Source organism: Anopheles merus, chromosome 2R (assembly GCF_017562075.2).
Source record: "Anopheles merus strain MAF chromosome 2R, AmerM5.1, whole genome shotgun sequence".
NCBI lineage: Eukaryota > Metazoa > Arthropoda > Insecta > Diptera > Culicidae > Anopheles > Anopheles merus.
The window spans coordinates 51,615,781-51,632,222 of record NC_054082.1 but is presented as its reverse complement, the minus strand read 5'-3'; the positions used below and the strand labels follow the sequence as shown (position 1 = coordinate 51,632,222).

The following is a 16,442-nucleotide window of genomic DNA, read 5'->3' as shown; positions in this document are numbered from 1 at the left end:
CGCAAGAAATTTGAGGAGCTTATGTCTCTGAAGGTGATGTAGATGGTCCCCGATAAATGGAAGCGACAGCAACTCTGGTGCTGTTTACCAAATCCAAGGTTTTGGAGCGGTTGATACAGTGGATGCTGGCAACCCACCTCGAGTTCTCCGGGGAACTATCGGACGCGCAATATGGGTTCCGTAAAGGAATGCCATCCAATGGGTGATGGATAACGGCAAGGTCGCGCTGGACAAAAAGCGAAAGAGAACGTTGGATGTCTGGAATGCCTTTAATACGGCAAACTGGACAGCGATTGGCCAAGCTCTGCAGCGCAAAAAAAAAACTCTTTATTTGCTGGCGTAGGCGTTGCTGCGGAACTACTTTGAGGACCGGAAGATCCACTACGATACAGACGAAAGAGTAGAGTCGAGGACAGTTTCTGCTAGCGTTGCTAATGTTTCGGTTCTAGGACCAAGATTGTGGAACGTCATGTATGACGACCTATTCCGAATGTCGCTGGAAGGACTACGAACAGACATCATCGGCTTTGCTGACGACGTAGCCTTCACATTTTTGGGAAGGACAACGGACCAGGTCAGTGCCTTGGCGAAGACTAACCTTGGGGAGATCGAGCGGTGGATGCAAGGAGTTGTTTTAGAACTCGCCCTGGATGGCTCGACTAACTGCCCGAGTGGGAGATACCGTAGAAGACGTGGAATACGTGATGTTCTCCTGTCCACGATTCGACCGGACAAGGAATGAGATGCAGCGGCGGTGCTGTTCCCGAGTCCCGATTAGTGATGGGTAATCCGGAGCGGAGTCATGAATCAACTCCGACTCCGGTGCGTAAAATATGACTCCGACTCTGGATCATTACCGGATTCGACTCGGATCAGTCCGAACCAGTCGGGATGAGTGCGGAGGAGTCCGGATCAATCTAGATGAGTCCGGGTGAATTCGGCTGAATCGGAACGAGTTCGGTAGAGTCCGGGCGAGTAGTTTAGGTTGACGTTGTAATTGCTAATTCCCAAAATGACTGTCCATTATCGTTTAGACAATTCTTGATGAGTTCATTGACTTTCAAGTAAGGCATCGAGTATGTACGATACAGTATAACAATTTTCTTTCTTGTAATAATATTTACCTTTTCCGTCAGATTTAAAAACCTTTTTGCTTGTACCGCATGCTTCCCATAAACTCAGTCATAATTAAAAAAGCCTTACTGTTTTTGTACCACCAACTGAAACTACTCGCCCGGACTGATCCGGACTCGGAGTCGATGAGTCCGAAGTTTTTCTCGAGCACACTTTTTGTACTTGTTTTGACCTACAAAAACATGCCAGCATCATCCATTGCCTTGCTAGCGAAAGATGAACACGTTAAGGGAGAACTAAGTTTCATCAGTTAATTTTTACTACCAATCACAAAAATAATACACCATTCATCTGATTTCCGTTATTAATGAACCTCTATACCTCTTTCTTAATAGTTCAGTAGAGTGAGACGGTTATCTCGTTTGCATACTATGCATAACAGGCACTAGTATATTCATACGAATTGTTGTAGAGATGGTAGTCGATGGAGATGGTGTAGAGATGATAATGTAATTTTGGTTTTTAGCAGTTCGTCGACTTCATATAAAGTGAAATGTAATTTAATTACATATTATAATAAAGAAAATTCCTAATTGAACCATACCCTGAACCTAGCGCAAACTTTCGTTTTTCCTCATGAGCTTACCAAATTCACGTTCTTTAGTATCTTTGTTCTAAATATTGGCGATTTTAGGATCGCTAACCTTTTCGATAAATTCTAAATTATGGCCGTATATCACTCATACGTTTCCGTTCGTTTCGTTATCAAAATAATTCACGAATAATAGTCAAAAAGATTAATGAAATACACAGACATTCACTACAGTTGGAGGGAAATAATACATATGCTCATCATAAAGCATACAAACTTCCCTTTTCGTAAGACACCACATTGAGGTGGATAATGTCATCATCAATTGTTTGATAGACATTGGCTCTAATAGTCACTCCTGGCAACTGCTCTACTTTGTTCTCATCTCCGTGTATGGCCTGCAGCAGAAACTCCGGATCTGGAACGTTAAAATATTTCATTTGCATTAATAAAAGTGATCTTCCCTTAAACACATTAAATTCATCATGACTTACTTTCCACAATGCTTTCGACTGCAAACAGATGTCGTGTCAAACCGGGAGGATATCGACGAACTGGTGCATCTTTTATCTCGTCCGTGAAAGCGGGCAAGTCTAGCAAATAGAACTGCACCGGTTTGCCGTACTTGAAATTAACTGGTGCCGCACGATGCCAGATGTCCTTCACTTTAACAAGACAAACCTCTTGCTTCTGTGGATTGTATGGATTTGGGTCGATCTGTCCGTACGTCTGACAATCCTTCGTTGTTTTTTCGTACGCAGCTTGATTTGATTTGTTGATCACTGAGATCTTATTCTCGTTGAACGCATGCAAAGCATACGATACTACCAATTCGACTCCTTTACTTACGGAAATATTGGTATCAATCATCTAAAAAAATATACATACACATTAAATTTATAGCAAAACAAATGGAACCTAGATAGAAGCAAGTACATAAATTGACATATCACCTCAGAATAGTTGACAGGCTTGTAAGTGTTAGGGTTGGTGGCTACCAGCTTGAGCGCGCTGTTCGGCTGTCGTAGCTGCGCGACTAATTTTGTCTTCAAATTTAACGAACTCTCTGGTTGTTGCAACGCCAAAAGCTTCTCGCTCAGTACGTATTGCTGAATCGAATGGCGCATGTCCACCATCCTGATGTGCGTTCTCGGCATGTCGATCACCGTGGTCAGCACAAACTCGTGTAGATCGACTATCGTCTCGAGATATTCATTTACGCGCGGCGTAAACGACTTTACGTTGTCGATCCAAACCGGATGTGTCACTACTTGAGCATACTTGAGCTTTTCGTCCGGAATTTCTTTCAGCTTCTTCCACTCGATCTTCATTGAGTTCCCAAAATCAGGGAAGAACACTTCAGCAATGCCATTTTGTACGGACTTTATCACCGATCGGTAATAGTCGTCTTCGAATGGTGCGAACACTATTTCTTCTATGACTGGAGGCGCAGAAAGACAATCCATGACGTGCAAAGCGCAGTCTAGTGAACGTGAGATCAGCATTTCAAAACTGTTAGGTTCGCCATTCGGGCCCAAACCGGAATCGTAAATGTAGAGCATATCCTTTCCAACGTACGAAATCTTAACGTGTCTTCCTGGCGCAGGGAAAGGACCACGCTCCAGTGGTTTTGGAGTGCGTGGCGGTTCGCTTTTGGAAACGATTTTTCCTTTCACAACAGATATTTCCCCTGATTGAAGCGCATTCAGCACTTGCAAAGGGGTTTTCAATGGTTTTGGTGCTGGGTTTTCGTTATTAGCGACTGCTTCTGCTGGCTGGCTTGGTTTCGGCGCTTGCAATGGGGCTTTATTGGCATTTATCGCCGGTTTTTCACGATTGGAGACAGCCCCTGCCGGAAAATTATCTTTTACTGTTTCCATATCCAGCGCCGTTTTCTTCGCTGCCACGCCATTGGTAACGGGTACGTTATTATCGTTTCGTGTCTGTAGATCCGGTAACATTTTCGTCATTGCCACACCGCTAGTTAAGGGTTTAGGGATTTTTACTAGATTCGGCGCCGCACTCAATGTCTTCGCATTTGTCGAAAGTGCATTTTGAGTTAGCAGTGACGAGTTTTCCCGCAGCGGTGTTGCCATAACCAAGCGACTGCAAAAATAAGCAAAAACGAAGGCGGTTATAACAAAAGCATTGTTCCAATGTTCCAAGAAATACTTACGGAATGCACAAATCTTTGTGCAACGGCCAGTGACTCATCTGGCACGATACACCGCAGTAATATGTTCCACACGTAAAACATTGGAAATTTGCATCTTCAACACTGCAAGCGCTACACCCAGCGGGAGCAAACATTTGCTTGGAAGCCATTTTGAGAGACGCCTTTGCAAAACACTGACACGCGCGTGTGTTCTCCTCGAGTACTGAGAATTGAATAACGAAAGCTATTGTGATAGTCCACTTGCCGTTGACAAGATTTTGTATGAAACCATTTTGACAGAAGATTAAGGGTGTTACTTTAGGAACCATTCGTATCGATACCAAATTGGAAAACATTATTTTATTTTAGTACGCTCGATTTTCATTTTTAAATATTTTACTAGAAAATGAATATTGTAATCTTTTCCCAGTTTGAATGATTTAATAACAACAAATGACAATATTTATTTATACATTAGCATATGGATATTGTAACATTTTGTCATTAATAATAATATAATATTAATAAGTGTGACATAAAAACTGAGACTAAATTGCAGTTTAATTGTTTTCAGTATTGTTCCTTAATCTAAAAATGATAAATAAATATGAAATTGTTAACAAAATGTACGATAGCTGTGCTGTCAGAGCAACGTTTGGCAGCACGGCCGAAGCCGTGGCATTTTACAGAGCTTTTTCATCGGGTATAGCAACAGAACGTCACAACAAACTTCTGTTTTGAATGCCGGACGTAAAATTCTGTATCATCTTTTTAATCTGCACGCCAAATTATCAAACACTAAGTTATTACGCCCAGCTGGTTCGAAGTGCCACCAGTAAATACAGTGAAATGTAAGTACCAATCCACGCCAGCATGAGTATGTAAGCAAATCACCACCGTCTCATGAATAGCTGTGAACCAAAATACATGCCTTTTGTGGGTCTTCGGAAGATTTTGACATTTGTGGGTTTATGACCGCGTTACGGCTTGTCGGCAATCGATAACTAAGTGCTGGATTACGCGCGGAATGTGTTAAGTAATAACAAAAAGTGTCGATACAACTAACGCAGAGCGCTAAAATGTTCTGTTAGTGTAGGGGAGTGCAAAAGTGTACAGTGCGGGCAAACGTTCACCGATCTACCAGCACACCCAAACAATGCTCTCCCGAGGCAACACCGCACCGATGTTCTTTCGGTTGCTGTCCAAGTTTCCGCAAGGCTTTTCCTTCTGCTTTGCGTACGGATCCGGCGTAAAGCAGCAGCTGGGCTACGAATCCGTTCGCTCGAAGCGCAACATGATCGATCTCATATACGTGGTAGACAATGCACACCGCTGGCATACGGCAAATCTGGACCAAAACTTTGAGCACTATTCCAGCATGCGCCTGCTCGGTGGAGGGCTGATCGCCAAGTACCAGGAATCGTTCGGTGCTCGGGTGTACTTCAACACGCTCGTGCAAATTCCCGAGGAAGACGTGATCATCAAGTACGGCGTCGTGTCTACGAAGGATCTGCTGGAAGACCTGACGGATTGGCGCTGTCTGTATCTGGCCGGACGGCTGCACAAGCCGGTCGAGATCATACGGAACGCATCCAGCTCGAAAATTCAGAACGCAATGGAGCAAAACCTTCGCTCGGCGGTGCACGCTGCGTTGCTGCTACTTCCGGAGAAGTTTACCGAGTTTGAGCTGTATCGGGCAATTTCTAACCTCAGCTACAGTGGCGACTTTCGGATGATTTTTGGCGAGAACAAGGACAAGGTCAATAATATTGTACGGCCTCAGCTGGAGAACTTTCGCAACCTGTACTCAGCCACGTTCGAGGAGTTCCGTGGCTGCCTGGAGCTACCGATCGCTGGCAGCGACAACCAAATCTGCACACAGGACCTTGCGGAACCCACGATTCTAGCTCACCTGAACGGGCTGCCCAAGTGGCCGATACGTTTGATCGTCGAGCGGCAGACAAGCGGGCGCTACAGACAGGACACGGAAGACATACTAATAGGCGTGTCGCGTGCCACAAACTACCAGTCCATTGTGGCTTCGTGTCTCCGTTCGATTGTTTGGTCGAGTAGCGTTTGGCAATCGATTAAAAACATACCCACGGCCGGTTTTGTTAAATCCGTACGCTATAGTTGGGCCAAGGCGTTGAAAACATTTAGCTAGTAGGGTGTACGCAACGGGTACAGCTTCAGGGATTTAACACTAGTCTAAATGAACTCAATAAAGATTTCAGATCATGTGTTATCAAACTATCTAGTTCACAAAAATGTATACTGTTTCTTTGTTTTTATTGCTTAGATAAAATGGTACTTTTTGTGCATTGTAAAAAATAAATCTATATTAAACTAACATTTCCTTTCGTTGTAGATGTCTGATTCAGATACGACTGATTCAGACTGTGGTGTGCGGTATAAGACGACTACTACAAGGCACAAACATTCAAGCACGGCACCTTCATCTTCGAGGAACCACTCAGAACGCTCATCGTATCGTGAAGATCACCATAGCAGCTCGTCACGATACTCCGATCGACGCCGGTATCGAAGAAGCCGAAGCAAAAGCCCCGATCGTAGCCGTCGTCGTCGAAGATCGCGTTCTACGGACTCTTCGTCACGGGCACGATCCAAAAATTATGACGTCCCTCGTTCGTCAAAACACGACGATTCGCCACGAAAAGAAGCTGTCCGTGAGAAAAAAGGGGAAATGCTTGATATTTCCGTGTCTTCCGTGTCGTCACAAGATGAACAATCAGAACAGCAGCATGCCACCGAGAACAATACATCTAACGAGTGTTTTGGGCCAGCCCTGCCACCCAGCACATTGACTAAAACATCCAATATGGAACACGAAGCACCGGACGCCACGCGCAACCCGGATGATTTGATTGGACCGGCGTTACCACCACATTTACTAAATCGTCAAGTAAACCATACCGATGAGCCCGCCGTAACGGAACCTCGGCGCATAGGGCCTACATTACCGCCAGGATTCAACCCGCAAGCGTCTGACAATGAGCACGTATCATCTGAATCGGAGCTCTCACCATTTTCCGAACCGGAGGAGGAAGAAGAGGATGCAGAGGAAATTGAGGACACTATTGGTCCTTTACCCGGCACATCCGGCTCACGAGCCAATGTAGAGTTGGAGCAACGTGCATTAGAGCTAAAGATTCGGCAGATGGAAGAGGCAGCAGCATTTGCTAACGGGAGTGGATCGTCGACCATGCCGAAAGCCCGCGAAGACTGGATGCTGGAGTTGCCGGATATTCGCAAGATTAGCGATATGGGACTTGGCGCGAGGCAGTTCCGTACGCGTGAAAAGCTTGAAATTGGCGATCGCACTGTTTGGACGGACACGCCGGCCGATCGGGAGCGGAAAAAGAAGGCCAGCGGTTCGGAGCGATCGTCCAAGCAAGTCGATGCTGAGACGGAGCGGGAACGGGAGCGTGAGCGATCGCTGATCGCCAAACGGGACAAGGAGCAGGAAAAGATGGTAAAACAGCATAAGAAGAAACACAAACGAGACAAAACATTGCTGGAGATACATCAAACTAAAATCAAGAAGGAAAAGGTACAATTGTTTGCATATTTTCTCTTCAAGTATCTAATAACGTTTAATTTATTTATTTATTTATTTTTTGCAGAAAGCATCTAGTGATAGTTCCGAGCCAACAAGAAGACCGTTCGATAGGAACCTAGATCTGCATGCTAATCGCTTTGACGATGCACAAAAGAAAGCAATCATGAAGAAAGCTCAGCTGCTAAATTCACGATTTTCCAGCGGCAGCTCGAAATATTTATAAACATTTCTCATCCAGATGAACCATTTCCGGCATTTCGTGGACGAATAGTGATAGTGTTATAAATTGTGTACGGCGGTGCATATTTTATACGTTTTACATTAACAAACATTATAAACCATTTTTATGTTTAATAAATATAAAATAAGGATGTCTGACTTTTAAAAATATGAAAACCTATTAAGCATTTTGCTTTTTGTAAAATGAGGTAGTCCATTTGATAGGCCATACTACACTAATTGTAGAATCAAAAACTATAAAACGACATGATTCGTAATTTCAAACGACTTTAACGTCGTTTGAAATCTGCCATGCCTTCGACAATATGAACCGGTTGGCTTTTACCGGTTAAACCGGTTATCAAATCAGAAAACGGTATCTGTCAAACCAGCTGTTTACAAACAGCCATTTTTGTTGGGAGAGCAATTTTCTCGATCCTCGTATGAAATTTCACACCCCATCGCTGCAATTACCGTACAGCGCAAGTGAATCTTCTGCTATAGTGTTCAGCTGCAGCATTCAACGAAGATGGCAGGAAACTTCTGGCAAAGCTCACACCACCAGCAGTGGATTCTGGACAAGCAGGATCTGATCCGGGAGCGTCAGCACGATCTGAAAACGCTCTCCGAAGAAGAGTACCAAAAACTCTTCATGTTCTTTGCCAACATCATACAGGTGCTGGGAGAGCAGTTGAAGCTGCGCCAGCAGGTCATTGCTACGGCCACCGTGTACTTCAAGCGGTTCTACGCGCGCAACTCACTGAAGTGCATCGATCCGCTGCTGCTGGCACCGACATGCATACTGCTCTCGTCCAAGGTGGAAGAGTTCGGTGTGATATCGAACTCGCGACTCATCACCACGTGCCAAACGGTGATCAAGAACAAGTTCAGCTACGCCTACCAGCAGGAGTTTCCGTACCGCACCAACCACATCCTGGAGTGTGAATTCTACCTGCTCGAAAATTTGGACTGCTGTTTGATTGTGTACCAACCGTACCGCCCGCTGCTGCAGCTCATGCAGGACATTGGCCAGGAGGAACAGTTGCTCACTCTTACCTGGCGGCTCATCAATGACTCCCTACGCACGGACGTGAGTCTTTTGTATCCCCCGTATCAGGTAAGAAACTCACGATTCTGTTTGTTTAGTTCTTCTAACACACATCTCGCACTGGTACTATTGTAACGTGTGTCGCGTTTTTTTTTCTATTTTCTTTCGGTTACCTGCAACCAGATCGCTATCGGTTGTCTGCAGATAGCGTGTGTCATTCTACAGAAAGAGCTAAAATCCTGGTTTGCCGAGCTTAACGTCGACATGGACAAGGTGCAGGAGATCGCACGCGCAATCGTGAATCTGTTCGAGCTGTGGAAAGGGTACGATGAGAAGAAGGAGATCCAGGCGCTGTTGGAAAAAATGCCCAAGCCGAAGCCGCATCCTCAGCGGTGATTTGGTGTCGACCCTAGCAGCGATCTCGTACGGACTGGCCTAGACTGAATGCCAGTCAATCGCGTTCACCTTTCCATACTAAATAATCACGCACGCCCGCTCGATAGAGGTAACAGAACTGATTCCGTACATCGTACCGGTAGCTTGTAATGAAACTTGTGATTCCGAGACTTCTATGGGGGAAACACATCCTTGTATCACCTTGAACGAATAATAATTTATTCTACTTACGTAAATGAGTTTCTCGTTTCTTTCTTCATCACCCTTCCGCCAGGAGACTACTGCGCAGGAGTGCATCCGAAACATGTTTTGCTATCCATTAAGAATTCGTTTCTTTTTAAAACAAAGCAGCGTTCACAAGGCACGAGGCAGTTTTCTGTATTTCATGTATTCGACAGACTTCAACACAATAAGAAACATCCCGTAAGCAAAATGTAGTTCCGCCTATTGTCTGTAGGCCGCACGATTGTTCTATATGAGACGGTGTTGTATTTCGCTATATGTGACAGTAAATTTAATTTACACTAATACTTGGAGGATCGGTCGGTGCTGTAACTGTACTTTTCCCTGTTCCCTGCTACCGAGAGCACATGATACGACCGACAGCACTCGTCGGCACTAAACACAATTAAAACGTATCAAAACGGATTATTATTTCTATATATTCTCTGTTGAGCTGAATAGCGAATACGCACAATACAAAAAGATGGAACACGTCGTATCTTCCTGTTTAGAAAAAAAAAGGTGAGTGAATTGGCAGTTTACGGTAAACGGACAAAAAAGCATAGCGTATAGCGAAATAAAATCCAAAGAGTAACAGATAATGAAGCCACCAAAGAGTAACGAAACGATTGCTTCACATCCTACCAAATAAATTCCTCCGGAATGTTCCTATTATCCGATGAGTGCAGATCATTGCTGTTAGTAGTTTTATCGATAAAAAGACCTTGTGGATCCTGGTCAAACCACCAAGAAAGAACCTCCTCGCCATTATCCTGTGCTGCACCACTTTTGTGCCTTATGAAAACAAAACGGATACTATATAAAAATACGCCCCAATTTTAACCTTATACGCCTCCGTGCTCCGTGCGCTCCCGTGGGGGCGCTTTAGGATAGTTTTTCGAGCAGTTTCTTTATCTTCTCGTGAGCATATCGTATCTTGGTGTACAAATCATGCGAACAGCCATGCTCTATTATCGTCTGGAAACGGTACGTGCGGAAGTTTTTGTTGTTGTCCATCAACGTTACGGCACGCATCAGCGGGCAGAGGATTATTTTTTGATGATCGGAGAAATTAAGCTGAAAATAATCAACGGTCGAGGTAAAAATAAGTATCGGTCCACCTAACAAATGATCCGGCTCCGCCATCCTCACTTACCTGAACAGTGCCGTTGGTTAGGTGCATTACGACCGCGCACATCGTGCGGAACCAGGTATGCATATGAGGTATACGGGAGATTTGATCGCTTTCAACGTTCATTACACCAGCGCCAGCCTTTACCAGATGCTCCATCATGTAGCGCTTGAAGTAGGTCAGCAGCTTCATCTTTTTCTCCAAATACGGTGGGAAACTGTTCACGTCCCAGTACGATTCTTGGCCCTCCTTGTCAATGAAGTGCACGTTGCTGCAAAAAGTAAACGTTTCAAATGCAGTGCGTTTGGCAAAAACCTATGTCCCATGACAATCGACAATACTTACTGTCCATTGGCAAGCATAATCAGTTTGGTGGTGTCGTTGAACATAACCCCCATTCCCTCATCGCTGAGCTGATACCCAAACCCATACTTGTCACTATAGTCGACCCACTTCGACACCCAGAACAGTGGCTGGACGGCCGGATCCGTATTTTCGTCATCCAGATTACTTGCCAGCCGTGCTGGTTTGGCCAGGAACAGCTTCGTTAGTTCCCGGTGCAACGTTTCAATATCCGCCCGGTAAGTATCGTTGTGGCGCGAAATCATACCGCTGGCAGTGATGGGATCGTGTAGATTGTTCTTCAAGAATGACGATTCGAACCGCGTTTCATCTGAGAATTGCAAACGTATAAAACAACGCATTTAGATGTATCTCTACCACAGCTCCATATGTCATCCCCCACCAAGGATATATAGCATTACCTCCGGCGCCGTTCATTTCCGATAGCGGCTTCCTGTTCATACGCTCCGCCTGCTCCAGCTGATCGGCTCGCGGTGCCATCGTAAGGCAGGAGATTGGCAACGAGTTCGGAATGTGACTGCCGGACAGAAACTCAAACTCAAACAGCTTGTGAATGCGGGGCCGCTTCATCGGATCCGACTGCAGCATGGCGCAGATCATTTCGGCCGCTGTGTTGCGAAGCGTGGGAGGCAGCCGGTAGTCACACTTCCGGATCCGATTGTACGTATCCTTCAGGCTCTTCGTCTCGAACGGTGGCTGACCGACCAGCAGCGTGTACATTACGCATCCGATCGACCAAATGTCCACCTCGTAGCTGTGCCCCTTTTTGTTCAGTATTTCCGGCGCAATGTAGTTCGGCGTGCCGCAGAGCGTCTTCTTCCGCTCACCGTCGAACTCTATCTTGGTCGCTAGCCCAAAGTCACCAATCTTGACGTGCAGCTCATCGTTCAGAAACAGATTGCCGAGCTTCAAGTCCCGATGGATGATGTGCTTGTCGTGCAGATATTTCACACCGGTCATTACCTGATGCATGTAGTACCGGCACTCGTAGTCTGTGATGATCTTTCGACGCTTGTGCAGCTCCATCATGGACTAAAGGGGGAGGGAAGGGACGGGAAGACGGGGGAACAAAAGGGCAAAACATTAACGTTGCACCAACCATGAACCACGGAAGTACACCAAGTGCCGGAATCGGCGCACCTACCCGCTTCTTGCACAGCTCAAGGACGATGTAAATGTTGAGCGGATCATCGAAGAAGCTGTGGAAGCCGACGATGTTTTTGTGGTTCAACGAACGATGAATCGTGATTTCCTGCGTCATTTTCTCCTTCTGGTTGTGCTTCATCATCAGCTTCTTTGAGACAATCTTCCCGGCAAATACCTCGTTCGTGGCCACGTCCACTATCTCGTAGCACTTGGCGAACCCGCCCTACCATCGACGAGGGGATAGCAAAAAGGAAAGAACCCCATTTTTGTAAACAATAAACTCGTAAACCGGGATGCTTCCCGCACGTAAATTAGAGGTTATATTACGGGCGGGCTCCCGCCGGAGGCCCTTCGACGAGGAAGATGAAGGACCGCACGGTGGAAGAATCGCCCGAAGCCGCATCGATTTCCTGACTGACGTGAACTTACCTTGCCGAAGAACCGCATCCGGCGGTACGTCCGCTTGGTACCGGCATCGTACAATTTTTCCGGAATGTCGACCGCTTTCTCATCAGGCTTGGCGACACTACTCATGTTGGTGGCTGTAGACACAAGCTGATGTGTTCTTTCGGGCCGGAAAACAGTAGCTCCCTACAAAATGACTGCGCGCTTTACGCCAACCGAAGGTAACCGAAGACGTACACCAAGTAAACAGTGGATAGATCGATGGGCTTTTACGCTGTTGGTCATTCGATTTTACTTCGCACCATCAACTACAATGACTCCTGCTCCTGATGCTTGCTGCACGAAGAACTCGTTAACGCTCTTTTTGCGATCCTCTTTGCAGTCGTGTTCTTCGTTCGTTCTTTTCGATCCTTTCCTGGGCCCGTTTTTGGACACACCAATACACACGCACGTGCTGTCGCGCTTGCCGTGAATGTTAACGCTGTCCGAAACGGGGACAACCATGCAGGAATCCGATAGACTTAAAATCGATGCTTTCTTTGATCACTCGATTTGCACACGCGAAATTATGTGTTGCTTCCAGAGCAGCCAAAGAGGCAACAATGTGCTTCCACACAACAGGACGCCTTCAGTGCGCGCACACACACAGCAGCGAGACAAACAACAAGTTCGCGCCCGGTCCAGACGTTGACACAGCCGTTACTATTCGAATGGTGGCAGCCAAATTGGCAAACGGTCTCTGCTCGACAACTCTCCTCTCAATTAGCGGTTCGAGCGGTGAACACGGTGAAATCAGCAGTGGCGTGTGAACAATCACGGCATTAACAATTAACTTGCTAAAAGAGTGTTGAATATGTTACTCCTTTTTTATATCGACTTAGTTACACCCCAAGAAAACAGTTGAGGTCAGTTAGAACGATCGAATTTAAATGCCCGCTCAGGAAATGTTTAATATGAAGTGGTCATAATTCGTTTTGTCCCAAACGCACCCGAAGCCCAGGTGTGCGGCTAAAGTGAGAAAGATCCACTCGAGTGAGAAGATATCACTGAAGAAAGTGAGAAAATGAGCAGACCAGTGAGAATTATGCTTTCTCCTTATTTAAATTATTGTTTGATTTTTGTTTGATGCTCTAGAAAGTAAGCAACAAATAATGGCAAAACGGTGGCAAACGTCCTCTAGGTACAATTAACTAGCGCTTACCAATGTTTTATTTTATGTTTTGCCTTTTCAAGAGTTTGTTCAGTTGTCATATCTATCTTAAGATTTTTTTTCCTTATTCAAAAATATTTTAATAGTTTTGTAATCTAGCTAAATTATTGCCTCTTTTGTCTGGAGAATTTCCAGGTTTGGGAATTTAGCATAATTTAACCGATTTTTATGATTTTTGTTTATATTGCCTGGGTCAAGATCTGTCGGATAAAATTGGGATTGTCGGAATGTGTCAAATCAAGCGATTTTGACAAACAGCTGTCAAGTTGTGTCGAAAAAAAGTGTGCTGCAGAAAACGCTGTCCAGAATAAGCCGTGTGTGGTTTTCGTCTAAATAACGGAAACAATTTCCATCGATTTCGGATTCGTACGGTTTATTTACAGATCGTCCAACAATGTCCACTGTAGCAAGTGCCCTAGCCTTAGCCGGCAACCGGTCGTCCGGAGCGCCCGTCCGCACACAAAATGGTAAGTGCATTGTCGGTAGGCCGGAATCGCTTTGTTTCCCAAGACCGTGGGTGTTCCGCATCACATGTTACATTTTTGTAGAATTTATGGAAAACTTAAATGACAATTGGTAGAAATCATGTACCACAGCGTGAGATCAGGCATGAAATGTAATCTTGGCTAAGAAAAATACTACTTTACTGTCCAAGGTTTGATATTCGCTTTTGCCGGCTACGTGTTTTTTTTGATAGGCTGAAAAGTTACTCAAAGCTATAGCAGGCAAATAACACGATTCAGCCGGATTTCATCCGTTTTATTAATTATAACATTCCCCGTAATTAAACAATTGAGCGATTAATCCGTTTTCCACCTTGTTTTCCCTTGACTATCTCGCATAGGATGAGTCATGTCCCATTAGTGAGGTTATGTTGTACGACAACAGATTTATGGCCGGAGGAACTGTTCATTAACGTCCTGGTGTTTTTCCTTTGCAGTGATGGCCGCAAGCTCAATCGCAAACATAGTGAAATCCTCACTCGGACCTGTCGGCCTGGACAAGATGCTGGTGGACGATATCGGCGACGTGACGGTGACCAACGATGGGGCTACGATTTTAAAGCTGCTGGAGGTGGAACATCCGGCTGCCAAGGTGCTGTGCGAGCTGGCCCAGCTGCAGGACGAGGAGGTCGGCGATGGCACCACTTCGGTCGTAATCATTGCGGCTGAGCTGCTGAAGAACGCCGACGAGCTGGTGAAACAGAAGATCCATCCGACTTCGATCATTGCCGGCTACCGTTTGGCGTGCAAGGAGGCGTGCAAATACATTTCCGAGCACTTGACCGCCCCGGTGGACGATCTGGGACGCGAAACACTGATCAATGTGGCGAAAACATCGATGAGCTCTAAGATCATCGGTGCCGATGCGGACTTTTTCGCCACGATGGTGGTGGACGCAGCGCAGGCAGTGAAAATCCTCGACCCGAAGGGCAACCCGGCCTACCCGATTAAGGCGGTGAACGTGCTGAAGGCGCACGGCAAGTCGGCGCGCGAAAGTATTCTCGTGCAGGGGTACGCCCTGAACTGCACCATCGCTTCCCAGCAGATGCCCAAAAAGATCGTCAATGCGAAGATCGCCTGCTTGGACTTTTCGCTGCAGAAGACGAAAATGAAGATGGGCGTGCAGGTGCTGATCACGGACCCGGAGAAGCTGGAGGGCATTCGCGCTCGCGAGCTGGACATCACTAAGGAGAAGATTGAAAAGATCCTGGCCACTGGCGTTAATGTGGTGCTGTGCAGCGGCGGTATTGATGATCTCTGCCTGAAGTATTTCGTCGAGGCCGGCGCTATGGCCGTGCGACGTGTGAAGAAGGCTGATCTGAAGCGTATCGCTAAAGCGACCGGTGCCGCGTACCTCACCTCGCTCACGAACATGGAGGGTGAGGAAAGCTTCGACGCCAGCTACGTCGGCGAAGCGGCGGAAGTGGTCCAGGAGTTCATCTGCGACGACGAACTGATTCTGATCCGTGGCCCGAAAGCCCGCACGGCCGCATCCATCATTCTGCGCGGTCCGAACGATTTCTACTGCGACGAGATGGAGCGCTCGATTCACGATGCACTGTGCGTGGCGAAGCGTGTGCTGGAGGGTAAGAAGGTGGTGGCTGGCGGTGGTTGCGTCGAGGCGGCCCTGTCGATCTATCTGGAAAACTTTGCCACGTCGCTGAGCTCCCGCGAACAGCTGGCGATTGCCGAGTTTGCCAAATCGCTGCTGGTCATCCCGAAAACGCTGGCCGTCAATGCGGCCAAGGATGCGACGGACCTGGTGGCGAAGCTGCGTGCCTACCACAACTCCAGCCAGACCGTTGTCGACCACGCGCAGCTCAAGTGGTACGGGCTGGATCTGATCGAGGGTGTGGTAAAGGACAACAAGAAGGCGGGCGTGCTCGAGCCGGCAATGTCTAAAATCAAATCACTCAAGTTCGCAACGGAAGCAGCGATCACGATTCTGCGAATCGACGACATGATCACGCTCAATCCGGAAGAAAAGGGAGGAAAGAACTACGGCGATGCCTGTGCGGCCGGTGAGCTGGACGGTTAGGATGTATGCAGGGGGGTGAAACAACCGATCATCGGCATATGATCCTGTTTTCAACAATCGATCAACATACGTCGCCTTCAGCAGCAGCATTTTTGCTACACATACTTTAAGCTTTTATTCTAACATTTGATCATTTGGCGCTGTGCCGATTCGTGGCGAGCGGAGCAATATTATTGCACCATTAGAGTTTGTTTTTGCGTCTGTCTCGCTAACACCTCGATTCATTACTATTCACACTGATTCACAACACACCGGCAACAGGCAAACTCATGTTACTCTTACATACTTTTAATGAGTTTCACATGCGTGCATTTTTCTTTCCTTGTGAAACAGTACCGAAATAAAACTGTAACTTAATA

General features: G+C 46.3%; 6 protein-coding genes across 6 annotated transcripts; 4 read left to right on the top strand and 2 right to left on the bottom strand.

Annotated features, from left to right (window-relative positions):
• Nucleotides 1–1,371: 1,371 nt before the first annotated feature.
• Nucleotides 1,372–4,041, bottom strand: LOC121590592. The gene is made up of 4 exons (XM_041910397.1): nucleotides 3,843–4,041; nucleotides 2,620–3,772; nucleotides 2,161–2,536; nucleotides 1,372–2,084 (listed from the first exon to the last, which is right to left on the bottom strand). Exons 1-4 carry the CDS (start codon nucleotides 3,989–3,991, stop codon nucleotides 1,927–1,929), a joined length of 1,836 nt encoding a protein of 611 aa, XP_041766331.1. The 5' UTR covers nucleotides 3,992–4,041; the 3' UTR covers nucleotides 1,372–1,926.
• Nucleotides 4,042–4,536: 495 nt separating this feature from the next.
• Nucleotides 4,537–7,774, top strand: LOC121589887 (GPALPP motifs-containing protein 1). Its single transcript, XM_041909115.1, has 3 exons — nucleotides 4,537–4,672; nucleotides 6,190–7,392; nucleotides 7,466–7,774. Exons 2-3 carry the CDS (start codon nucleotides 6,190–6,192, stop codon nucleotides 7,622–7,624), a joined length of 1,362 nt encoding a protein of 453 aa, XP_041765049.1. The 5' UTR covers nucleotides 4,537–4,672; the 3' UTR covers nucleotides 7,625–7,774.
• Nucleotides 4,679–6,146, top strand: LOC121589888 (phosphatidate cytidylyltransferase, mitochondrial). Its single transcript, XM_041909117.1, has one exon. The coding sequence runs from the start codon at nucleotides 4,978–4,980 to the stop codon at nucleotides 5,983–5,985; it is 1,008 nt and encodes a 335-aa protein (XP_041765051.1). The 5' UTR covers nucleotides 4,679–4,977; the 3' UTR covers nucleotides 5,986–6,146.
• Nucleotides 7,775–8,008: 234 nt separating the features above from the next.
• LOC121588253 (cyclin-C) lies at nucleotides 8,009–9,300 on the top strand. Its single transcript, XM_041905981.1, has 2 exons — nucleotides 8,009–8,737; nucleotides 8,852–9,300. The coding sequence occupies exons 1-2, from the start codon at nucleotides 8,150–8,152 to the stop codon at nucleotides 9,062–9,064; spliced, it is 801 nt and encodes a 266-aa protein (XP_041761915.1). The 5' UTR covers nucleotides 8,009–8,149; the 3' UTR covers nucleotides 9,065–9,300.
• Nucleotides 9,301–9,417: 117 nt separating this feature from the next.
• LOC121588278 (serine/threonine-protein kinase polo) lies at nucleotides 9,418–13,258 on the bottom strand. Its single transcript, XM_041906015.1, has 6 exons — nucleotides 12,357–13,258; nucleotides 11,926–12,150; nucleotides 11,183–11,813; nucleotides 10,764–11,091; nucleotides 10,443–10,689; nucleotides 9,418–10,363 (listed from the first exon to the last, which is right to left on the bottom strand). The coding sequence occupies exons 1-6, from the start codon at nucleotides 12,459–12,461 to the stop codon at nucleotides 10,172–10,174; spliced, it is 1,728 nt and encodes a 575-aa protein (XP_041761949.1). The 5' UTR covers nucleotides 12,462–13,258; the 3' UTR covers nucleotides 9,418–10,171.
• A 538-nt stretch (nucleotides 13,259–13,796) lies between these two features.
• On the top strand, nucleotides 13,797–16,442 carry LOC121588279 (T-complex protein 1 subunit alpha). The gene is made up of 2 exons (XM_041906016.1): nucleotides 13,797–14,009; nucleotides 14,483–16,442. Exons 1-2 carry the CDS (start codon nucleotides 13,937–13,939, stop codon nucleotides 16,081–16,083), a joined length of 1,674 nt encoding a protein of 557 aa, XP_041761950.1. The 5' UTR covers nucleotides 13,797–13,936; the 3' UTR covers nucleotides 16,084–16,442.